Source organism: Gouania willdenowi, chromosome 10 (assembly GCF_900634775.1).
Source record: "Gouania willdenowi chromosome 10, fGouWil2.1, whole genome shotgun sequence".
NCBI lineage: Eukaryota > Metazoa > Chordata > Actinopteri > Blenniiformes > Gobiesocidae > Gouania > Gouania willdenowi.
This window is the reverse complement of record NC_041053.1, coordinates 17,559,798-17,577,582: the sequence shown is the minus strand read 5'-3', so window position 1 is coordinate 17,577,582 and position 17,785 is coordinate 17,559,798. Positions and strand designations below refer to the sequence as shown.

Below are 17,785 nucleotides of genomic sequence, written 5' to 3'. Positions count from 1 at the left end.
ATATGTATGTATAAGTACATATACGTAGAGCCCATGATAGCATAACTCTGATACAGAAGAAGAAGAAGAAGAAGAAGAAGAAGAAGAAGAAGAAGAAGAAGAAGAAGAAGAAGAACAAGAAGAAGAAGAACAAGAAGAAGAAGAAGAAGAAGAAGAAGAAGAAGAAGAAGAAGAAGAAGAAGAAGAAATGTACGGGAGGATGGAGAACCAATCTGGCAACCTGAGATGAGATGTCGTAACGTTTGAGGTTTACGGCAACGTGATTACGTCATAGCCGTAGAGTTGCGCTGAGCGTCAGAGTGTCGCTATATGTGATGATTCTGAATATGACCTTTTTTTTTAGCAGTACTCCTTTCCTAAATGTTTATAATTATAAATTGGAGGCTAGACATCAGAAAAAAGACATTGTGAGCAATTCAACAATCATGTCTAAAAGACAAAGAGCTAACATGAAGTAGCCGTGAAGCTAACGCAGCTAGCAGCGACCCTGGACGTTACAGAAAGACAACATCCTACACCGTGTTTGTAGTCCTGTTATCACCGTCTGCAGTGAGTCATTTAGGATGTCAGCGCAGAAGGACTGTGAGTTTTTGGTAAAAAGAGCCCGGGAGCTTGTTTCTGAAGACCCTTGTGCCGCCAAAGCCTGGCTGATCACTGCCAGGACCCTTTACCCATCAGACTTTAACATTCAGGTAACATCACATTCACTGATCAAATATCACAGGTAGTTTGAAAATGCTAGTGAATATTTACCTTTATTTTTCGTTTTTTAAATGTGTTCAGTGAGAGCTGTGTAGAAGCAGCTATATGAAAATGCACACAGCTGAGTTTAAGTCAAGTGTTGTTTCTTATAGAGCAACTCACACAATACCAGCTCACATAAGGGATCCAGCAACACTATCATCACATTCACTAAAGATCTGATGAAATGTTTGAAGGAAGAAATTGAAATATTGAAAAATATTTAAAAAGTTAGGACAGTGTGCAATTCACAATAGCACCTTCTGGGAATAGGGTGGACGATATTGACCAAAACTCACATCTTAATATTTCTTTCTCAAAATGATGATATACAATATAAATCTCAATTATTATTATTATTATTATTATTATTATTATTATTATTATTATTATTATTATTTATCTTAAGAAGGTCTGATCAGAAAGACAATTCTGGGTTAAATTTGCTGATGAAAAAAGCCACACAGACACATTTATTACCAAACAGCTGCACAATATGTTAACTTTTGGCTTTTTCTCTCTAAGGGACAGCACGTGTGAGTGAGTTCTGTAGTGTTACTTGTTTAGATGAAGGCCTGGGTTAGAGCGCTGAGCTTCACATGTGCTGAGGAGTAGAGAAAGAGACAACTCCTAAAAAGAATATTTTATATTTAATACAATATAAGCTATAAAAATATATGTATTGCAGAAATATGGGAAAATTGTGAAGGACACTGTTTGACTGTACTCTATGAATTATATTAAATACTTGTATGATGTGATTTGTACTGTGTGATTATATAAATGAAGTAAAAAGCATCACCAAGATAGAAAACTTGATATATTTTGAATCACAATATATTGCCCAGCTCTACTTGGGTATGTGCAATTGCATCAGCAATGCTATCAGCATCTGCATGAATTAGACACACTTCACAGTTACTCTTTGTCAATTTATTCTCAAATATGTAATGAAAAGTTACAAGAATTTCATTTATTAAAGCGGAACAATAAACTTGTTCTTGATTATTCCCTCCTCTTCTTCCAAAGTACATAACATTTCTTACGTTTCCCCTATAGAATAGCGTTTCCCCTATAGAATACAATAGAATACGCCTTTATTGATCCCCATAAACGAAATTCACCTTTGCAGCAACACAGTAAAAAGAACAGACAATAAGAAACAAAAATATATATAAACATCGATAATAGTGCAAAATGTAAGATATAAACCCTCAGAAAGACATAAATTAAATTGCATTCATTTGTAGCAAAATAAGAAATGGTAAATAAATACCAAGAAAAGAAATGATCAAATATTAATACAATACTAATTGATATACATATTAAAGTGATCAGGTGATGGTCAAACATTCAAGTTTGTACATTGTAAAAAACATTTCTCTGTACCTTCAAAAAAAAAAAAAAAAAAAAATATATATATATATATGTTTGGACACTGTTTGAGCTCCACTTCTAAATCTCTCCTTACTCTCACCCCACAGAGGCGTACAACATTCTTTGGATATTAACCGCAAATTGATTGTGTTTTGCTTCATACATTATTTGTGCTGTTTAATAGTTAATCAAAATATTTTTCTCCTGTGTCCTTACAGTATGAAATGTACATCATCGAACGCAATGCACAGAGGACAGCTTCAGCAGGTCGGCTGCTGTATGACATGTGAGTTACAGGTTATTGTGCTGCTGCTGCTTTTAAATGCTGAGAAATCCTGAGCAAAGTCACAAGGAATGTAACTATTTATCTTTGTAGGTTTATCAACTTTCCAGATCAACCCGTTGTGTGGCGGGAAATCAGCGTCATCACAGCCGCTCTGCGCAGCGACTCTGAGGACAAACATGCACAGTTTCTTCGAGGTGAGCGTGTGTTAGATGTTGACAGCGTGTCGGTTTAGAGTAATTTAAACACACCAAAAAGATACACGACTATGCCAAATACAAAGGCCCTCATTTATTAACTGTTCGTACGGTCAGATCGGAGCGTTCTACGTGTGTTCGACCAAATTAACGCAAGCTCCGGTATTAATCAATCCTGTTGTGATCATACGCTACGATCAGATCTCATGTCAGGTCTGACCTCGTGTACGTAAATCTGAGTGAGTGGATTTGTGGTTCAACACAGCCTTATCTGACTGAGACTGAAAATAAAGTATTAAACAAGCCTCTGCTCTCATGTCAGCATAAGCAGACACACTTTGAGAACAGATTAAAACAAAAATAAATTGAATTTAAAAAAGCCCACGTTATTACTGATACTTTTTTGGTTTTCCTTCAATAAACCCACTGATAAACCCTGCTACCGGGCTGGAGCGCATAGCTTCAACAGTGCACAACACACATCGCACACGGATCACAGGAGCTGCTTTGGCTCTGTGTGTTGGACCAGTGGGGGAGCGCTGTTGTATGCATATATATCTACAGAGGAAGTGTGTGACATTATTTTAACCTGTTTTGCACAACGTTGTATTGGTGAATGGAGCGATGTCTGACATTTCTGCACAGCCTGAAGTGCCAAAGCTGAACCAGTAGCAGCCCAGCCTCCACTGAGGCTTTTTAAGGGATTCATTGATTTATTTTAATGTGTTGTGTCTGGTGTGTGGACAACTGAGGCTAATAAACAACGTATTTTTGTGTGTCTCTCCAGGATGGTTTTCATCTCCGAAACGTTAATTTTTATTTTAATGTCGATCAAATTCAGCCACCGTATTTATCAACACCCGATCATTGGTGCGCTGTGATTGATCAGATATGAATGTTTCATAACTCCCACGTTGGTCCTGTCGGAAGACACAATGTGAACTCAGATTCGCACCTGTTTTCACACAAGGTTGATACATGAGGGCCAATTATTCTACAAGAAAAACAGAAATTGCTGTGATTCTGGTGGAATGAGGGAAGTCCTGATGTTAGTGCTTTTTCCAGGAAGTCACTGACTTAAAACTTTCACATTGATTTGTGTCCTTGAATTGGCGTGCGTGCGTGTGGATTTGGGATTGTACTTGGAAAACTTTTTGCACTCTATTTTGTATCATATTAGCTCTAACAGACTGAAGTGCCCTGCAACCTTTACCTTAGAGCTTGACAATAGTTTGACTTGCTAGCGGGTCAATTATAATTATCGGGGGAAAACACATTTTTCAAATTGAAGTATTTTGTCTTTTTGAGGTCACGTTATTGGTTAACAATAGATTGAATGGTTTATGTTTGTCTCCATCAGGACTTTTTGAGACGCTGCCTGGTCGTGTGCAGTGTGAGATGCTGCTGAAAGCTACCGAACAGTGCTTTAACACTTTGGAGAAAGCAGAAATGCTTCTGCTGCTCCTCAAGCGTTTTCCAGAGTCTGTAGTCCAACACGGGGTACGTAATGACATCAGAGCTCTCGTGTTAGGCTTTTGAACCTTGGGTAAATGTTACTTAAACAGAAAGTGAGGAGATTGTGCTTTGTTTTCAGGTTAATTTAGGAGAGACCTTATTGGAAGCAGAGGCCACAGAGAACATGGAGACTCCAGTCAACTGCTTCAGGAAACTTTTTGGTTTGTAAATCTCCTTAAGATCAATCTCGACTCAATTGTAAAAGGAAAAGAAAAGAAACGATGAATCATGCTGTTTTTCACTCTTGCAGTGTGTGATGTCCTTCCTTTGGTTATAAACAACATGGACATGCGCCTTCCTACCAGCCTCATGCAGAAATACATGCTGAAAGCAGCTGAGTTCTATATTGGATATGTCACACGTGGACCCTCGGGTGATTTACAGATTCAAGGTAACATTGCTTATAAGTAGGTGTGAGTTTAAAACTTTTCTTGCTCGTTTTTTATATTCATTTATTTATTCATGTATTCTGTTCCTACTTGTCTTTTTGTTTCAGGCCCTTCAGATGGAGGGAGTCTGAAGTCGCCCAGTGTCCCTCGTGTCTCCCAGCGGTATGTAATCGATGGTTTGTCAGAAAAGACCTCAGCGGTGACGGAGCCGTGGGAGAGGCTGTTGGATATCATCTCTGTGGTTGGAGCACGCTGTGAGTGGCAGGGAGACAAAGCACAAAGGTAAGCTCAAAACTGGACTTGAAAGAATTCAATCAGTGTGATTAAAACAATGTGTGTTATTAGAAATCAGTTATTTCTGAAGATCAGCATGTGTGCAAATAACTCTCATTAATGTTGTAAAAAAAACCTGTTGATTTGTGTTTCTTTCTTACTTTAATATTGAAAGCACACACACGAGTCAGTCTTTTGCAAAGGTAACGAGTTGGTTATTTGATGTGACTGAACGGGCTGGGACTTTTAAAGGTACAAACTACGTACAGATTTGTATCTGTGTGTAACAAGAGGAAGCTGCAATTCTGTTTCAATAAACAAGCCTGTAACCAAACCCTGGTCCCAGAAACTTTCCAGCAAACCTAAACCAGTGGTCCCACAGCCTGGCTTTGGCCTTTGCTTTAAATCAGTGGTTCCCAAACTTTTCACAGTACCGTACCTCTTCAGACATTTAACCTAAAGCCATGTACCCCCTACTTCTGCACATTTAAAAATATAATAATGTAATGTCATATACAATGTAGCCCTACAGTGAAAATTGTCCCTGAATTTGACCAATTTTAAAATAGAATAATAATCTGTAAGCAAACAATAAAACATCATATTCAGAATTATTAGATGTATTTAAATATCAGCCTGCTGTAATTTTCAGTGAGAAACTATCTTTTTGTTTTGGAAAAAGAAATTTGTTGATTAAGCATACAACGTATTCATTACCAGTGGCGGTTTCTGACAAATTTCTCTGGGGGGGGGGGGGCAGCTTTTCTGATGATGACTAAGGTGACTATGGGAAAATGATTATGCAGCAAGACATTTGCCACATCTTGTTATTTTCTGCTCAACTTACATAGAAATACCAAATGTAACGGCTACAGGGAAAAGTTACACCCAGGAGTGTTCAACCAATAAAAATAACTTAGCTCTACAAATGAAGATCAACAAAGAGATAAACTGTCAATCAGTTTACCTTCAAATATTTTTGAACATGGACGGATACACTTGCTTTACCAAAGGGGATGACATATAAGTCAAAGTCATTCAAAGCATTTACTGACAGTTCTTTAAAGTAGTTATTTTAATTACAAATAGTTTATATATTTGTGGCGACCGTGGCTCAGGTGGTAGAGGGTCGTCTTCTGATCGAGAGGTTGGGGGTTCGATCCCAGTACCTGACTATGTGTCGAAGTGTCCTTGGGCAAGACACTGAACCCTAAGTTGCTCCCAGTGGTCAACTCGCGCCTTGCATGGCAGTCCTGTCCCACTGGTGTGTGAATGTGAGAGTGATTGGGTGAATGAGCTGATATGTAAAGTGCTTTGAGACTGCTTCAGTGTGGTGATAAAGCGCTATATAAATCAAAGTCCATTTACCAGTCCATTTACCATATAAATCCAAATAAAGGGGTAGTGCATTCAAATTGCTCACTATTGCATAAACAATACTGTATTTGCAGAAGCAAACAGTAAATACAGTAAATGTACAGATTGCCATATCGGTAACAGCATTTTAAAGATTTAGTGCAGCTTAACTGTCTTTAAGTGCAAATGAAAGTGCACGCATTCAACAGTGAACTATAAATAAATACAAATATAAGATCTGGCCAATTGTATAGATTTGCAAAAATAAACATATTGCCTGAAAGCAGCATTTGAATGAAAAGGTAACTATTAAAAATCAACATCATCAGTTAATAGTGTGCGTGTGTGCCTGCGCGCAATGTGAAAAAACAGAGACGCATTCTTAATTAATCTGCAATCATTGGGTTTTTTGGGTTTTATGCCTATTTTGACCCAACTAACTTTGCTAGTTGTGATGATATTGACACATTTATGACAAACTTCAATAGCCATTGTTTGACTGTTTTGAACACAGTAGCACCAGCTAAAAATACTCTAGGCTCTCATAAGAAACCTTGTCCATGGATGAATGAAGCCATTTGTAGCTTTGGGAGAAGCTGTTGGAAAGTGGAACGTTTGTGGAAAGCCACAAAATTAGAGGTGCATAGAGTCCATCGTAAAGAAATGATAATGGAGCTAAATGAAATAATAAAACGCGCTCGCTCAGCTTACTTATCAAATCTTGTTTTGTTTAATAAGAAAAACCCTAAAATCTTATTTGACACTATTGAAAATCTTGTTGCACCCTCATCTCCCCATGTGCCTGTGTACACAGGATGACTGTAATAATTTTTTAAACTTCTTTGTGAACAAAGTGCAAGGCATTAGGGCCAGAATCAGCTGTTCTCCAGTGGTTTTCTTCATATATAAATGGAAGAACTTTTAATGTTTCTCTTAACAGTGTAATGTCTAATGTGTCTATTGTCCAACCTGTCATGTGGAGTAGCCCAGGGCTCTGTTCTGGTGCCTGTTTTGTTTTTGTTGTACCTGATGTCTCATGGTCGGTTGATCCGTGGTTTTGAAAATATCATCTTCATCAAGGTGTCATCATTGCTATGCAGATGATATTCAGTTATATTATGCCTTCAATGAGTTTCACTTTTTATCTGAGTTCTTGGAATGTGTATCTTGCATCAAAAGCTGTCATCGAATAAACAAAAGGTTAAACTCGTATGAACTGTTTTTTCTTTGTTTACCTTCAGGAGTTATGTGGACATGCTGCAGAGGGTGAAGGATCTGTGTCGATACCTTCCAGGTCTTGAAGGAGACACACGATCTCGCTGTTGCTGTCAGATTGTCCTCTGTGCCGCCCTGGTCCTCTTCCGCAGCGCCTTCCTCTACGTCTCAGCCGTCCAGCCTGCACTGTTCCAAGGTCAGCCGCAGTCATTGTCAGGGGGACGTGCGTTTCTGCCGTTGTTCACTTAAGAAGTTGTACGCCTTTTTAGGGCGCTATAAAATCGTTTTTTTCTGCATTCATTTTTTTTAATTCCTTTTTTTTTAGAAATATTAATCAATTTTTTGAGAAAATATTAGTTTTTAACTCATATGAGGAAACAAAATAAATACTAATAAAAACCAAAACCTTAATTAAACAAAAATGTATGTCAAAAATGGAAATGTAATTTAAAATAATGAGTAAGATACAGTTAAAAGGTAGATATAAGTTGTACTGACATGGATTATTCTGACTGCTCCTTTTTAAATATTTATATGTCATATAAACATGTATGAGCGCAGCATTAATGTCACCCAATTTCCTCTTAATGGTTTACTGAATCAGGTTTATTGATTAAGTTTTGATTAACTTAATTTAAATTAACATATTTTAAATGATCCTGATGACATCATTCCAGACCGCAATGATTAGACAAAAATAAATTGACCCAAGGATGCGTCAGTTATTTCACCACTAGAGGCCAGAATATTGTACAGTATTAGAAGCTATCATTAGCCTACTATGTTTAAGACTCTACAATCCCTGGCATTGCTGGTTTTGTCCACAACAACACAGATGTTGTTCAAACACTCTGAGCAGGTGAAGCTGTTTATGTTTTCACGGAGTGCCGAAGCACAACACGAGAAACGGGCGGAGCTTCACAGACACAGTAAAATTAAGTGGGAACTGGTGGCTTCGTATTTTGGAGTCAGTGATGAGTTGCATATTTTTTTGGCAGTTTAGAAGGTGTTTCAGGTGGTTTAGACAGTGTTTGTAGCAGCCAGGATGGGAGGGGGCTTCTTTTCAGTTCTTTTCCTCACAGTGACAGTGTTTTATTCACATTCCTGTCAATTTCCGCGTTCAACAGTGGATTTCGTTTTCATTGATCGATTCCGTCCACAATTTTGTTAACGTGGATTTTATAGGGCCCAACCCTTTCTCTGTGTGTGTCCAGGAGTGTCTGCAATCAGCTCAGGACCGTGGATCCTGGTTGAAGATCTGAGCTCAGTGTACAGTGACCTGGAACTGGAGAAAGGAACGCTGAAACATGCTCATAAAAAACGCAAACTGGCTGATGGCAGAGAGAAAACAATGGTGAGGAACGGCTGAAAAAAAAACAAACATGTTTTTCTATGTTATTCTTTCTTTTCTTAGTTTGTGTGCCTGGATGGTTTGGTGAGTTTGTTTTGGTAAACTAGTGCTTCTTCTGTGCATGTGTCGATGTAGAGCTCAGATGATGAGGAGAGTTTGGGGAAAGGCCGCGGTCGACATATATTGGTGAACAAGACGGAGATGCCCGGCTGGTCGGAGACGCTGGAAAGTTTTAACACAGCAAGAGAAAGTTGGGATCTCCTGCACTCCCATGATGCTCTGGAAACAGGTGTGTATGATCTCTGTTCACTATGTGTCACTCATACAGAAAGAACATACTCTCTTCACTCATTTATAGATATATAAATGGTCATTTTTATGGATTAAATGTTTGAAAACTAAACGTTTATTTAAATGAGGTTTTTCATCTAATGTTCCTTCAGAGTTCAAGAAAATCTGTGCTGCATGGAAGACCGACAGTTGGCTGTGGTTCAGAATATTCCTCACTGATATGATTATCTACCAGGTAAGTGATGGCATGGCTCCTTTCTCCTCAGCATTTTCCTAACCAACCTATTCCATCATTGTTATACTGAAATAAATACATTTGAATGTTGGCTGTTTAGGCCTTAGCGCCTAAATTTATATTACAATTATGTGAATTTATTAAACAAACAAACAATACTTTTCCTTTTCTGTGTGACAGCAAGTCATGGGAAACATTCTAAATTCAATACTATATGCTGCATGCCTTTATCTAACTGAAGAGTTCTTATACATCTATTTTCTGTTTCCTCAACATCAGCCTGTAACTAAAACCTTATACATGGGGCTGTCAAACTCATTTCAGTTAATAGCTCAACCAGTAAAATCATGCCATAATGACCAAAAATGATAAAATCTTCAAATTTAAAAAAAAATTCATAATAGGTAAAAGTACATTAATTCGGAAATTGAAAAACAGGACAGTTCTGAACAAAAGGTGTATCACAACTTTCAGATCACAGCGTATGTCCAAAACACTTAATCACAGCTATCGACAACTGAACAATGTAATATTTTACTTAACGATTGAAACCACTTATAAAGATCTAATTAATTTACAAAGATTTCCAAATGTCAGGGGAAATTACTGTATATTATCTCGCAAACTAAAGTGGGAGTAATTGGGCAACAAGGTTATTTTACTGTTATGCTAATGTTTAAAATGTATAAAAGGAAAATACATAAAATACACGTCTTCAGATATGAAAGACTGTATGGTGAAATGACTCTATGCTGCCATCTGCTGATCAGTTTTGGCCTTTGTTTTGTTTTTAACTTTAACTTTTACTAAAACAATGTGATCCCTGTGTTTTATGATTACCCGTGTTGTTGATGTTTAACACTCCTGCTTTATCAGCTGCTTGTAAATGTTGTCAGGGTCAGTACAGAAAGGCCCTCTCCAGCCTGATGCAGATGGCTGCAGTGATGGCTCCTCAGCCGGGGCAGCACAGTCTCTCAGCTCAGAGTAGTCTGGAGCATAACAGGGCTCTGATTCAGCAGGCGTCCTGCTACTACGCACTGGGGGAGTACAAGGTACGTACAAACCAAATGTTCTCTTAGCAGTTATCTGGCTCAGTGATCCTGATCATGATACCAAGATCTTTCACACTTTAAAGGTGCAATATGTAAGATTCGAGCCACCACCAGGTGGTATATTACTGAGTAAAACCAACACTTCCACCATATCTGGTCCTGACCACTGAATGTACAGTTGACACTATTCTCTGCTACACCCCGTAAATGTTTTCTGCAGGCCAATCTATCGTCAGCTTTATACGTGTGATGGGTTCATGATGTGAAGATGTTTAAGCAGTTGTTTGTTAGTTGTAAACCTCACGGGTAGCGCACCATTTATCTGTTTGATGGACCAGAGATGGCCTAGTTTAAGGACTGCTCTGCTGTAAATAAGCTTATACTAGGTATCACATATGGCATAACAGCTAAGGCCATGTTTCTTGACACTCAAAGTTTTATTTTAGGTATTTCAGACATAATTAAAAGTTGAAAATTCTACATATTGACCATTGAAAGGCTTGGGAGAAATTTCCCTCCCATTAATAATAACACAGTAAGTCCAAATGAATGGGCACCAATTTATTTTTTAGAAAAATTGTGATGAATGTGCAATCCAGATCTGATCAGCATTAAACTCAGTGCGGGAATTGAGGAACCAACTGAGATAAGTTTAATAAAGATCTTTGAATTATGAATCGAGAAATGAATTTTTGAAATTTCACCAATGATAAAAGATAGGTATTTTGTGATTTTTGAAACTGATCCAGAATCAGTATCTTGATCCAGGTCCCCTCCAAAATGTAATGTAATTTTCCATGGCCTAGGCCCTAAGGTCTAGCTTTGGTTAAAATTTTGGGTAATAGTTTTATACCTAAGGCTGACATTACGCTGTCATTATTCATCATTAGCATGGATAAGGTCTCATGAAGGCTGTCATTAAGTGTCGCTTGCTAAATTATGACACCTTTCGCTATGTTGGCGATATTTTGGGTTTCAGTGAAGGGATCGAGTGGGGTTACGTAGGGTTAGGGGTTAGGGTAACAACGGACACCTAATGAAAGCCTTCATGACACCTTATTCATGCTAGTGACAGGTGTCATGTCATGATAATGACAGTGTAATGTCAGCCTTTATGAATACAACTTCAAGTAAAGTGTTACCAATTTTTGTCTCAATTTATTAAGTAGTTTTGACGTAATTCTGCTGACAGACCAGTGTTAATTTAGACAGAACATTTTGATTTTGTTTTAGTTTTTTCTACTAAAATGTAACTTAGTTTTAGTCAAAATATCGTCATCAGGATTATTTGAGTTACAGTCCAGATTTAATGTGATCTATGTGTAAGAACACATAATTACGACTTCAGATTGGATTTCATCCCAGGTGTCGTATAATTTTCGCTGACATGTATGTTTTGTTAATCAGAAATGTAGTCGATGAAAACTATGACAAAAATTGTCGACAAAATGAACACTGTAACAGACAAATAAGCAATTAAATAAATGCTGGTGAAAATGCTCCTTTGTGGAGGTAATTGTTATTTTATTTTTTATTTTTTATTTATTTATTCAGTTTATTTCCGACATGGTTACATTCACTTTTTTTTTTTTTTTTTTCTTTTTTTGTACATGCCGAAAAAGGAGACGAGAGAAGCAGTTTGCTACCTGCTGTATGTGTATGTGTGAGTTGTTACATCAACAAAACTAAAAGAGAGGTTATTTTAAAACTTTATTATGGCTTTTTTTAATTATTACTAGATGAAGTGTAGATTAAGATACCAAAAAAAGCATTATTGATCCATCCAGACATGCACGTGTTGTATGATCACCAGTAAGAGCTGAAAATGTAAAAGATCAAATGTGTATCTATATCACTGTGTTTCTCTGACTCAGAGGGCATGTGAAAAACTCCTTGATGTGGTCAGTGGGTTGACACCACCAAACCAAGAGCCTGCAAAGTCTCCAGAGGATCAGGGAATAGCAAAGACCAAAACTAGGAGAGGTAAAAGCTTTTCTGAATGTGAACAGACTCAATATTGCTTTTCTTTTGTGGCTGAAATAAAAAGTGCTAAACACCCCTGATTGTAGAAACCAAAGATTTTGAGTCATAACGGTTTTGTTTTTAAAGCAGAACTAAGTAACTTGCTCTAAGCGTTCCCCCTAAAGGTCCCTTTTGGTTATGTCATTATTGTAAAAACTCTGCACTCCCCGCCGCTTGCCCCACCCCACAGCTACATGCTCACCTTTGCTCTCTCAAGACAGTAGCAACCGATCACTGAAAAATTCTAATACATCAGTGACACTAAGGGCACTTTCACACATATAGTCCCATGTGAACAGTATGAGGTAGAGAGACAGGTAAAATAAATGAATGATGTGGGAGTAATACGGAAGGGAGTGTGGAAATGTGTGTGATGTGTTTGTGTGCTGACAAAACGGCTCTGAAAATGGATGGATGGATATTTGTGTGTGTGCTGCCTGATGGAGCGCTGGGTTGTGTGTGTGTGCGTGCGTGTGCCTGTTGCCGCGACGACAGTGTGTATGTTGCTGTGTGTTGCTACTGAGCTGTCACTGCAGGGAGTTGCTCTGTTCCTCGGACGAAGGTGTTCTGTGCCTTTTTATGCTGGCTCCGCTATGATATAAATTTGAGAAAAATGAATTTGTAGACAACCGTGTGCAGCCATGGGGCTGGTCATAATCTAGCATTAGTTTGTATTGGGCTGACATAAAGCAGTACGTCTTGCCACTGGGTCGGAAGCAGGAAAGTTGCAAGTGCGATTTTCTGGCCAGAGACCGCAGGCGCAGATGAAAGACCCCCCAATCACCCCATAAATACTTATATTACCCTCACAGGGACTTTGAGAAGGATCTGTTAAGGTGAAAAAGTTACTTAGTTCTGCTTTAAGGTTAAGGGAGCATTCTCACAGTTAGTAACAATCTGATGCAATCTCTCCTCTGGACTTTATACACATTGGATGCTACAAAGTGCTCTCAAAACATGAATATGGAATGTAAACCAATAAACACCTTGTGTAAGGATGGATAACACAGGAGCCTTCTAAGATAGCAGACATGGGCATGTGTTCGAAATGGCATACTCCATACTATGCATTACAAACTCAATGAGTACATGCTGTCTACTATACTGTATACTTTAAGTATGATGAGGATGATGATACTTCCAAGTTTCCCAAGATGCATTTCGAACCTATAGCAACAAAAACCTGAAGCACACTGAGTCTAAATAGCTCTGTTGATTCTTTGGAAGTTTTGAAATCATTTTAAGTGAGAAAGTGACTAAGTAGAATGTCAACTCGTTGTCATTTGATCCAAAAAACTTGCGGAAACACATTTCATGCTGACATTCCTGAGATTTTTGGAGACCATCCATTGTGCTACTGACAAAACTTCTAGTTAACTTCAGAACATCAGCCCTATTTACAAAAGGGTTAAAAAATAACTAATGGAGATGCTTTTATTTTGAAAAGGGAATGTTTGACTATTAGCTTGAAGCCGGTCCCAGGATGATTTTACGTTCAATGGATCATGGGGCAGTTGAGTATGTGTAGTGTGACCAACGTGCACACATAAAAAATGTCCCGATATAGTATATATCTGGATATTTCTCGCATACTCGATCTTTCCATACTATCTCATGTTAACGCGCTACATACTCATTTTGTTGTCAGAGTACGTTAGTATGTGATTTCGAACACAGACACAGGAACTGAGCTATAAAAATGGGACACAGAATCACAGAAATCTTTCTAGCTTCTTTATGCTGAAATCCTAGCGTAACTAAATTTGAATTCACACTTTTTGTTTTTGTTGGTGTTAATTTTTTATAACTGAGCTGGTCAGAGACCTTCTACAGCAGTGGTTCCTAAACTTTTCACAGTCCCGTACCCCTTCGCCCATGTACCCCCTACTCCTGCACACCTAAAAAACATAATAATGTAATGCAGTGTTTTTCAACATTGGGGTCGTGACCCCATGTCTAATAACAATAAAAAAATACTGATTAAATTTTTTTTTTTTTTCAAATTACACCACACACACACAAAACAATCTTAAACAACTGTATTCTTTCACTTTCTGAAATACAAATCTAGTTTAAATAAAATGCAGTATAAAAATATCAACATCACTTTGTGCACTAATCCTGGCAACAAACATACATTATCAAAGGCTAATTCTAGAAAGAAAAAGAAAAGAGACGCTAAAAATTTGTGATGTCACATACATTGTACCCTTACAGTGAAATTTGTCTCTGAATCGTACCCATCCTGTTTAGGAACAATATATAATAATAATTTGAAAATAGAATAATAATCTGTAACCATGGGTTGTTGGCTAATGTGTAATTTGTGTCAATGCATGGAGGCTCCTGACTGCAGGTTGATTTATATTCTAGTTACCAATTTTTTTTTTTATTCATGTACCCCCTATGACGAATTGCGCACCCTACTTTGGGAATCTGGGTTCTACAGTAAAGATGCTGTTTTCAACACTTTTTATTCATGCGTAGCTAGCTAATGCTTTGTTGTATTGTCATCTCAAATACAGGCAGTGACCTGAGATTGTTGCTCTGCACCAACAAAGCTGTGTTGCCCTTCTGCCTCCAGCTGATGCTTGCCTGTTTCAAGGTACTGCTACACTGTGTTTGATTGTTCATTTGCTGTGGGGGGAAAAAAGGAAAACTTCGGCTAATGGTGTTGTCTTTTTGCCTCACTTTGACCAACCAGCTGCGCGCTCTCAACGACAGTCGTGACGACCTCTCCCTCGGTCATGTGGTGGTGCTCCTCCAACACGACTGGCCTCACGGGGAGATGCTGTTTTTAAAAGCAGTGGACAAAATCTGTCAGCAGGGAAGCTTCCAGTATGAAAATTTCTTCAACTATGTCACCAGTATCTTTTTTTTTTTTAAAACCACAAACTCAATCCTTTGAATTATTATAGCACTGATGGGTTTTCTCATCAGAGGTGTAAAAATTACTGATATGTTCTACTGAAGTAGAAATATTGTTACTTGATTGAAATTGTACTGAAGTACAAGAACAAGTAGGTCATACATAAATACTCAAGTACAAGTAAAAAGTAGCTCAATTAAATAGTACTCAAAGTAAAAGTTAGTAGTTACGTTCACCCTTATTTTATTAATAAATCTTGCCACGGTTCCCTTGCATACAGTAAACATCTCAAGTATAAACTTAAATAGGAAGAAACCAAATCTTGCACATTTGGAATTTCATTTATTTTCCACGAAGGCATCTGTATAAAATAAAAAGTATGTCAAAATGTACAATTCTTTTAAGAAATAAAATACTGTAACACCAATGAATTCAATTCAAAATTTAAAAAAAATCTCAGGCTCTAAGTATAGCTACATTTATGAATGATAAATGATGCATTCGATTGTTGTCTGGTCATTGAATTTTTTGTAGTTCCACAATGTCCGTTGATCATTTTAAAACAAAAAATAATAATTTACTCAGTTAAAGGTTTTTTCTGCTAAATACATGTGTATTTGGGTATTAAGTAGTGCTGTTGATTGATCCTAGTCCTACTTTTCACATTTTAGTAAAAGTATTTTAATTTCGCGTATTTTGCTGGAAAATGTCCGGTATACTGGCCACTAAGGGCTGAACACCGGCTATTACAACTGAATTTTGCTATTGGTTGAATGGTAAGCTCTTGAAACCCCTGCATCATCACTTTAACTGTTGGCCCCGCCTCTCCTATAAAACCTGACACCCGCCTCCTTGCAGGTAGGTCCTCCACCTCAAATGACCTCTCTGTGGCAGAAATGTCCGCATTGACTCGCTCATGTTTAGCTCGTTAGCTAGCAGTTGTGATGGGTTTTGATTCTGCGTGTGCGGGGACGGAGGGGAAGGGACGTTTACTGAAAGTAGCTGGGCGTGTCTTACTGCTACAGCAGTAACGCCCATAATCAAGGCTTTTTTTTTTTTTAAATTTTGCTCCGAGTGGCAGCTCAGCAGAATGCAGGGGTGTACTTGCCCTTTAAGTACAAGTCAAATTACTGATTTAGAAATGTAATCAAAAAAGTATCCGTAAAATGAACTCAATTACAATACCATGAGTACTTGTAATCCATTACTTTCACCTCTGTTGCTCATACTCCTCAGGGGAGAGACTTTTTTTCTCAAGTCTTGTTGGTTTCCTTAAGCTCATGGTGTTTCTCAGACATTGACATGCTGGAGGAATTTGCCTACCTGCGTACACCAGAGGGAGGGAGGATCCAGCTGGAGCTGCTGCCCAATCAGGGGATGCTAATTAAGTAAGTGATTCTTGTTCAGGTGCCATCATGTCTCCACACTCCCGATCTGTTGGGTCAGCTGTTCTGTAGACTGATAGACATGAGGGGAAAAGTGACACAGCTTTTAATGGAGCGAGCCTTGTAAACAGAGGGTGAAAGTAAACAAAACAAAGTTGTAATAAGATTCCAGTATTCTTTGGTGCACCCTCACTGACTGAGAGTTGTTGAATGTTACTGTCCCCCAGGAATCCTAGTCCCGCCCTGGGCGTGGAGTTAAATACCCTTCTGCTGCAAGGGGTGCAGACGATGGACAGGTACCCCAGGCCCCGCCTCCTACAGTCCCCATCCCTCCCACCGGTCACCCTTCATTCTCAGCTTCAAGGCTTGTCATTCCCCCAGTTTTAATTTGGGCCTGTCATTTTTCACCAAGACCCAGTTGGTCTTTGGTTTCCTGTTGGCTTTTGTTTATTTGAGCCATTACTTGTCTTTCCGTGGTCATCTCTGTTGTTGTTGTTGTTGTTGTTATTGTTGTTGTTGTTACGTGAAGACAATGTTATTGTTCTGCAGACAGATTAGTTTATTGCCTTTTCATAACGCCTGTTCTCATTTCATTTGTGGACATTTTCTGTGGTTTTGATTTGTGGGACTGGAACATGTTGATGTGGATCCGCTTTGTGTTTAAGGTTAAAGGCAACATGGGCTTTAATTGACTTTATCTTGTCTGCATTGGTCACAGATATCTCATTTTTAAATGACTTCCTATATTATTCAGTGTGTTAATCAATGTATTTTACATGCTTTGATTCTTGCAGGCATCACACCGTGACCCGAGGAATCACCAAAGGAGTGAAGGAGGATTTCCGTCTGGCCATGGAGAGGCAGGTGTCTCGCTGTGGAGAAAACTTACTCAGTGTGCTTCACCGCTTCTGTCTCAACGAGAAAATAATCATCATCCAGTCTCTACCCTGACAATGAGCCCCTGGCCTGTAATCCTTTTCACATGTGATACTGTTACAGTCACACTTATAAATCAATGGACTGGCTTTGATGTCTCTAAAGTCGGTTCCTGAGCAAAGAAACTCTTTTGCTTTAAAAACAAAGCCTGTGTGCTCACGCCTTAAATGGGGACTTGTCTTTTCTATGACCACGAGGCAACACTGGATACATTGTTAGAATATACATGAGTTTTTGTCATGCTTTTTGTAAAGCTGATGGTCCTACAGCTACAAGGTGGGAACATTGTTTTAGTTTG

The 17,785-nt window shown here is 38.3% G+C and overlaps 1 protein-coding gene across 2 annotated transcripts; it reads left to right on the top strand.

Annotated features, from left to right (window-relative positions):
- The first annotated feature begins 248 nt into the window (after positions 1–248).
- Positions 249–17,502, top strand: ints10 (integrator complex subunit 10). Of its 2 annotated transcripts, XM_028460415.1 has the most exons (18): positions 249–692; positions 2,337–2,404; positions 2,495–2,598; positions 3,959–4,098; positions 4,193–4,274; positions 4,364–4,504; positions 4,610–4,784; positions 7,373–7,542; positions 8,561–8,700; positions 8,833–8,986; positions 9,141–9,223; positions 10,120–10,275; positions 12,150–12,258; positions 14,823–14,902; positions 15,002–15,164; positions 16,461–16,554; positions 16,779–16,847; positions 17,346–17,502. In XM_028460415.1, the coding sequence occupies exons 1-18, from the start codon at positions 564–566 to the stop codon at positions 17,500–17,502; spliced, it is 2,214 nt and encodes a 737-aa protein (XP_028316216.1). In that variant the 5' UTR covers positions 249–563. The 2 variants fall into 2 exon arrangements, with proteins under 2 accessions (XP_028316216.1, XP_028316217.1); XM_028460416.1 differs by lacking the exon at positions 16,779–16,847 and having other exon boundaries at positions 564–692.
- Positions 17,503–17,785: the final 283 nt, after the last annotated feature.

What these genes read in the sequence shown, in the direction of transcription:
- ints10 (XM_028460415.1), top strand. Translation starts at nt 564, where the DNA reads ATGTCAGCGCAGAAGGACTGTGAGTTTTTGGTAAAAAGAGCCCGGGAG. An exon ending in AAAGACCAAAACTAGGAGAG is followed by an intron (nt 12,259 to 14,822) that starts GTAAAAGCTTTT and finishes TCTCAAATACAG; the next exon opens with GCAGTGACCTGAGATTGTTG. An exon ending in GGGGTGCAGACGATGGACAG is followed by an intron (nt 16,848 to 17,345) that starts GTACCCCAGGCC and finishes TGATTCTTGCAG; the next exon opens with GCATCACACCGTGACCCGAG.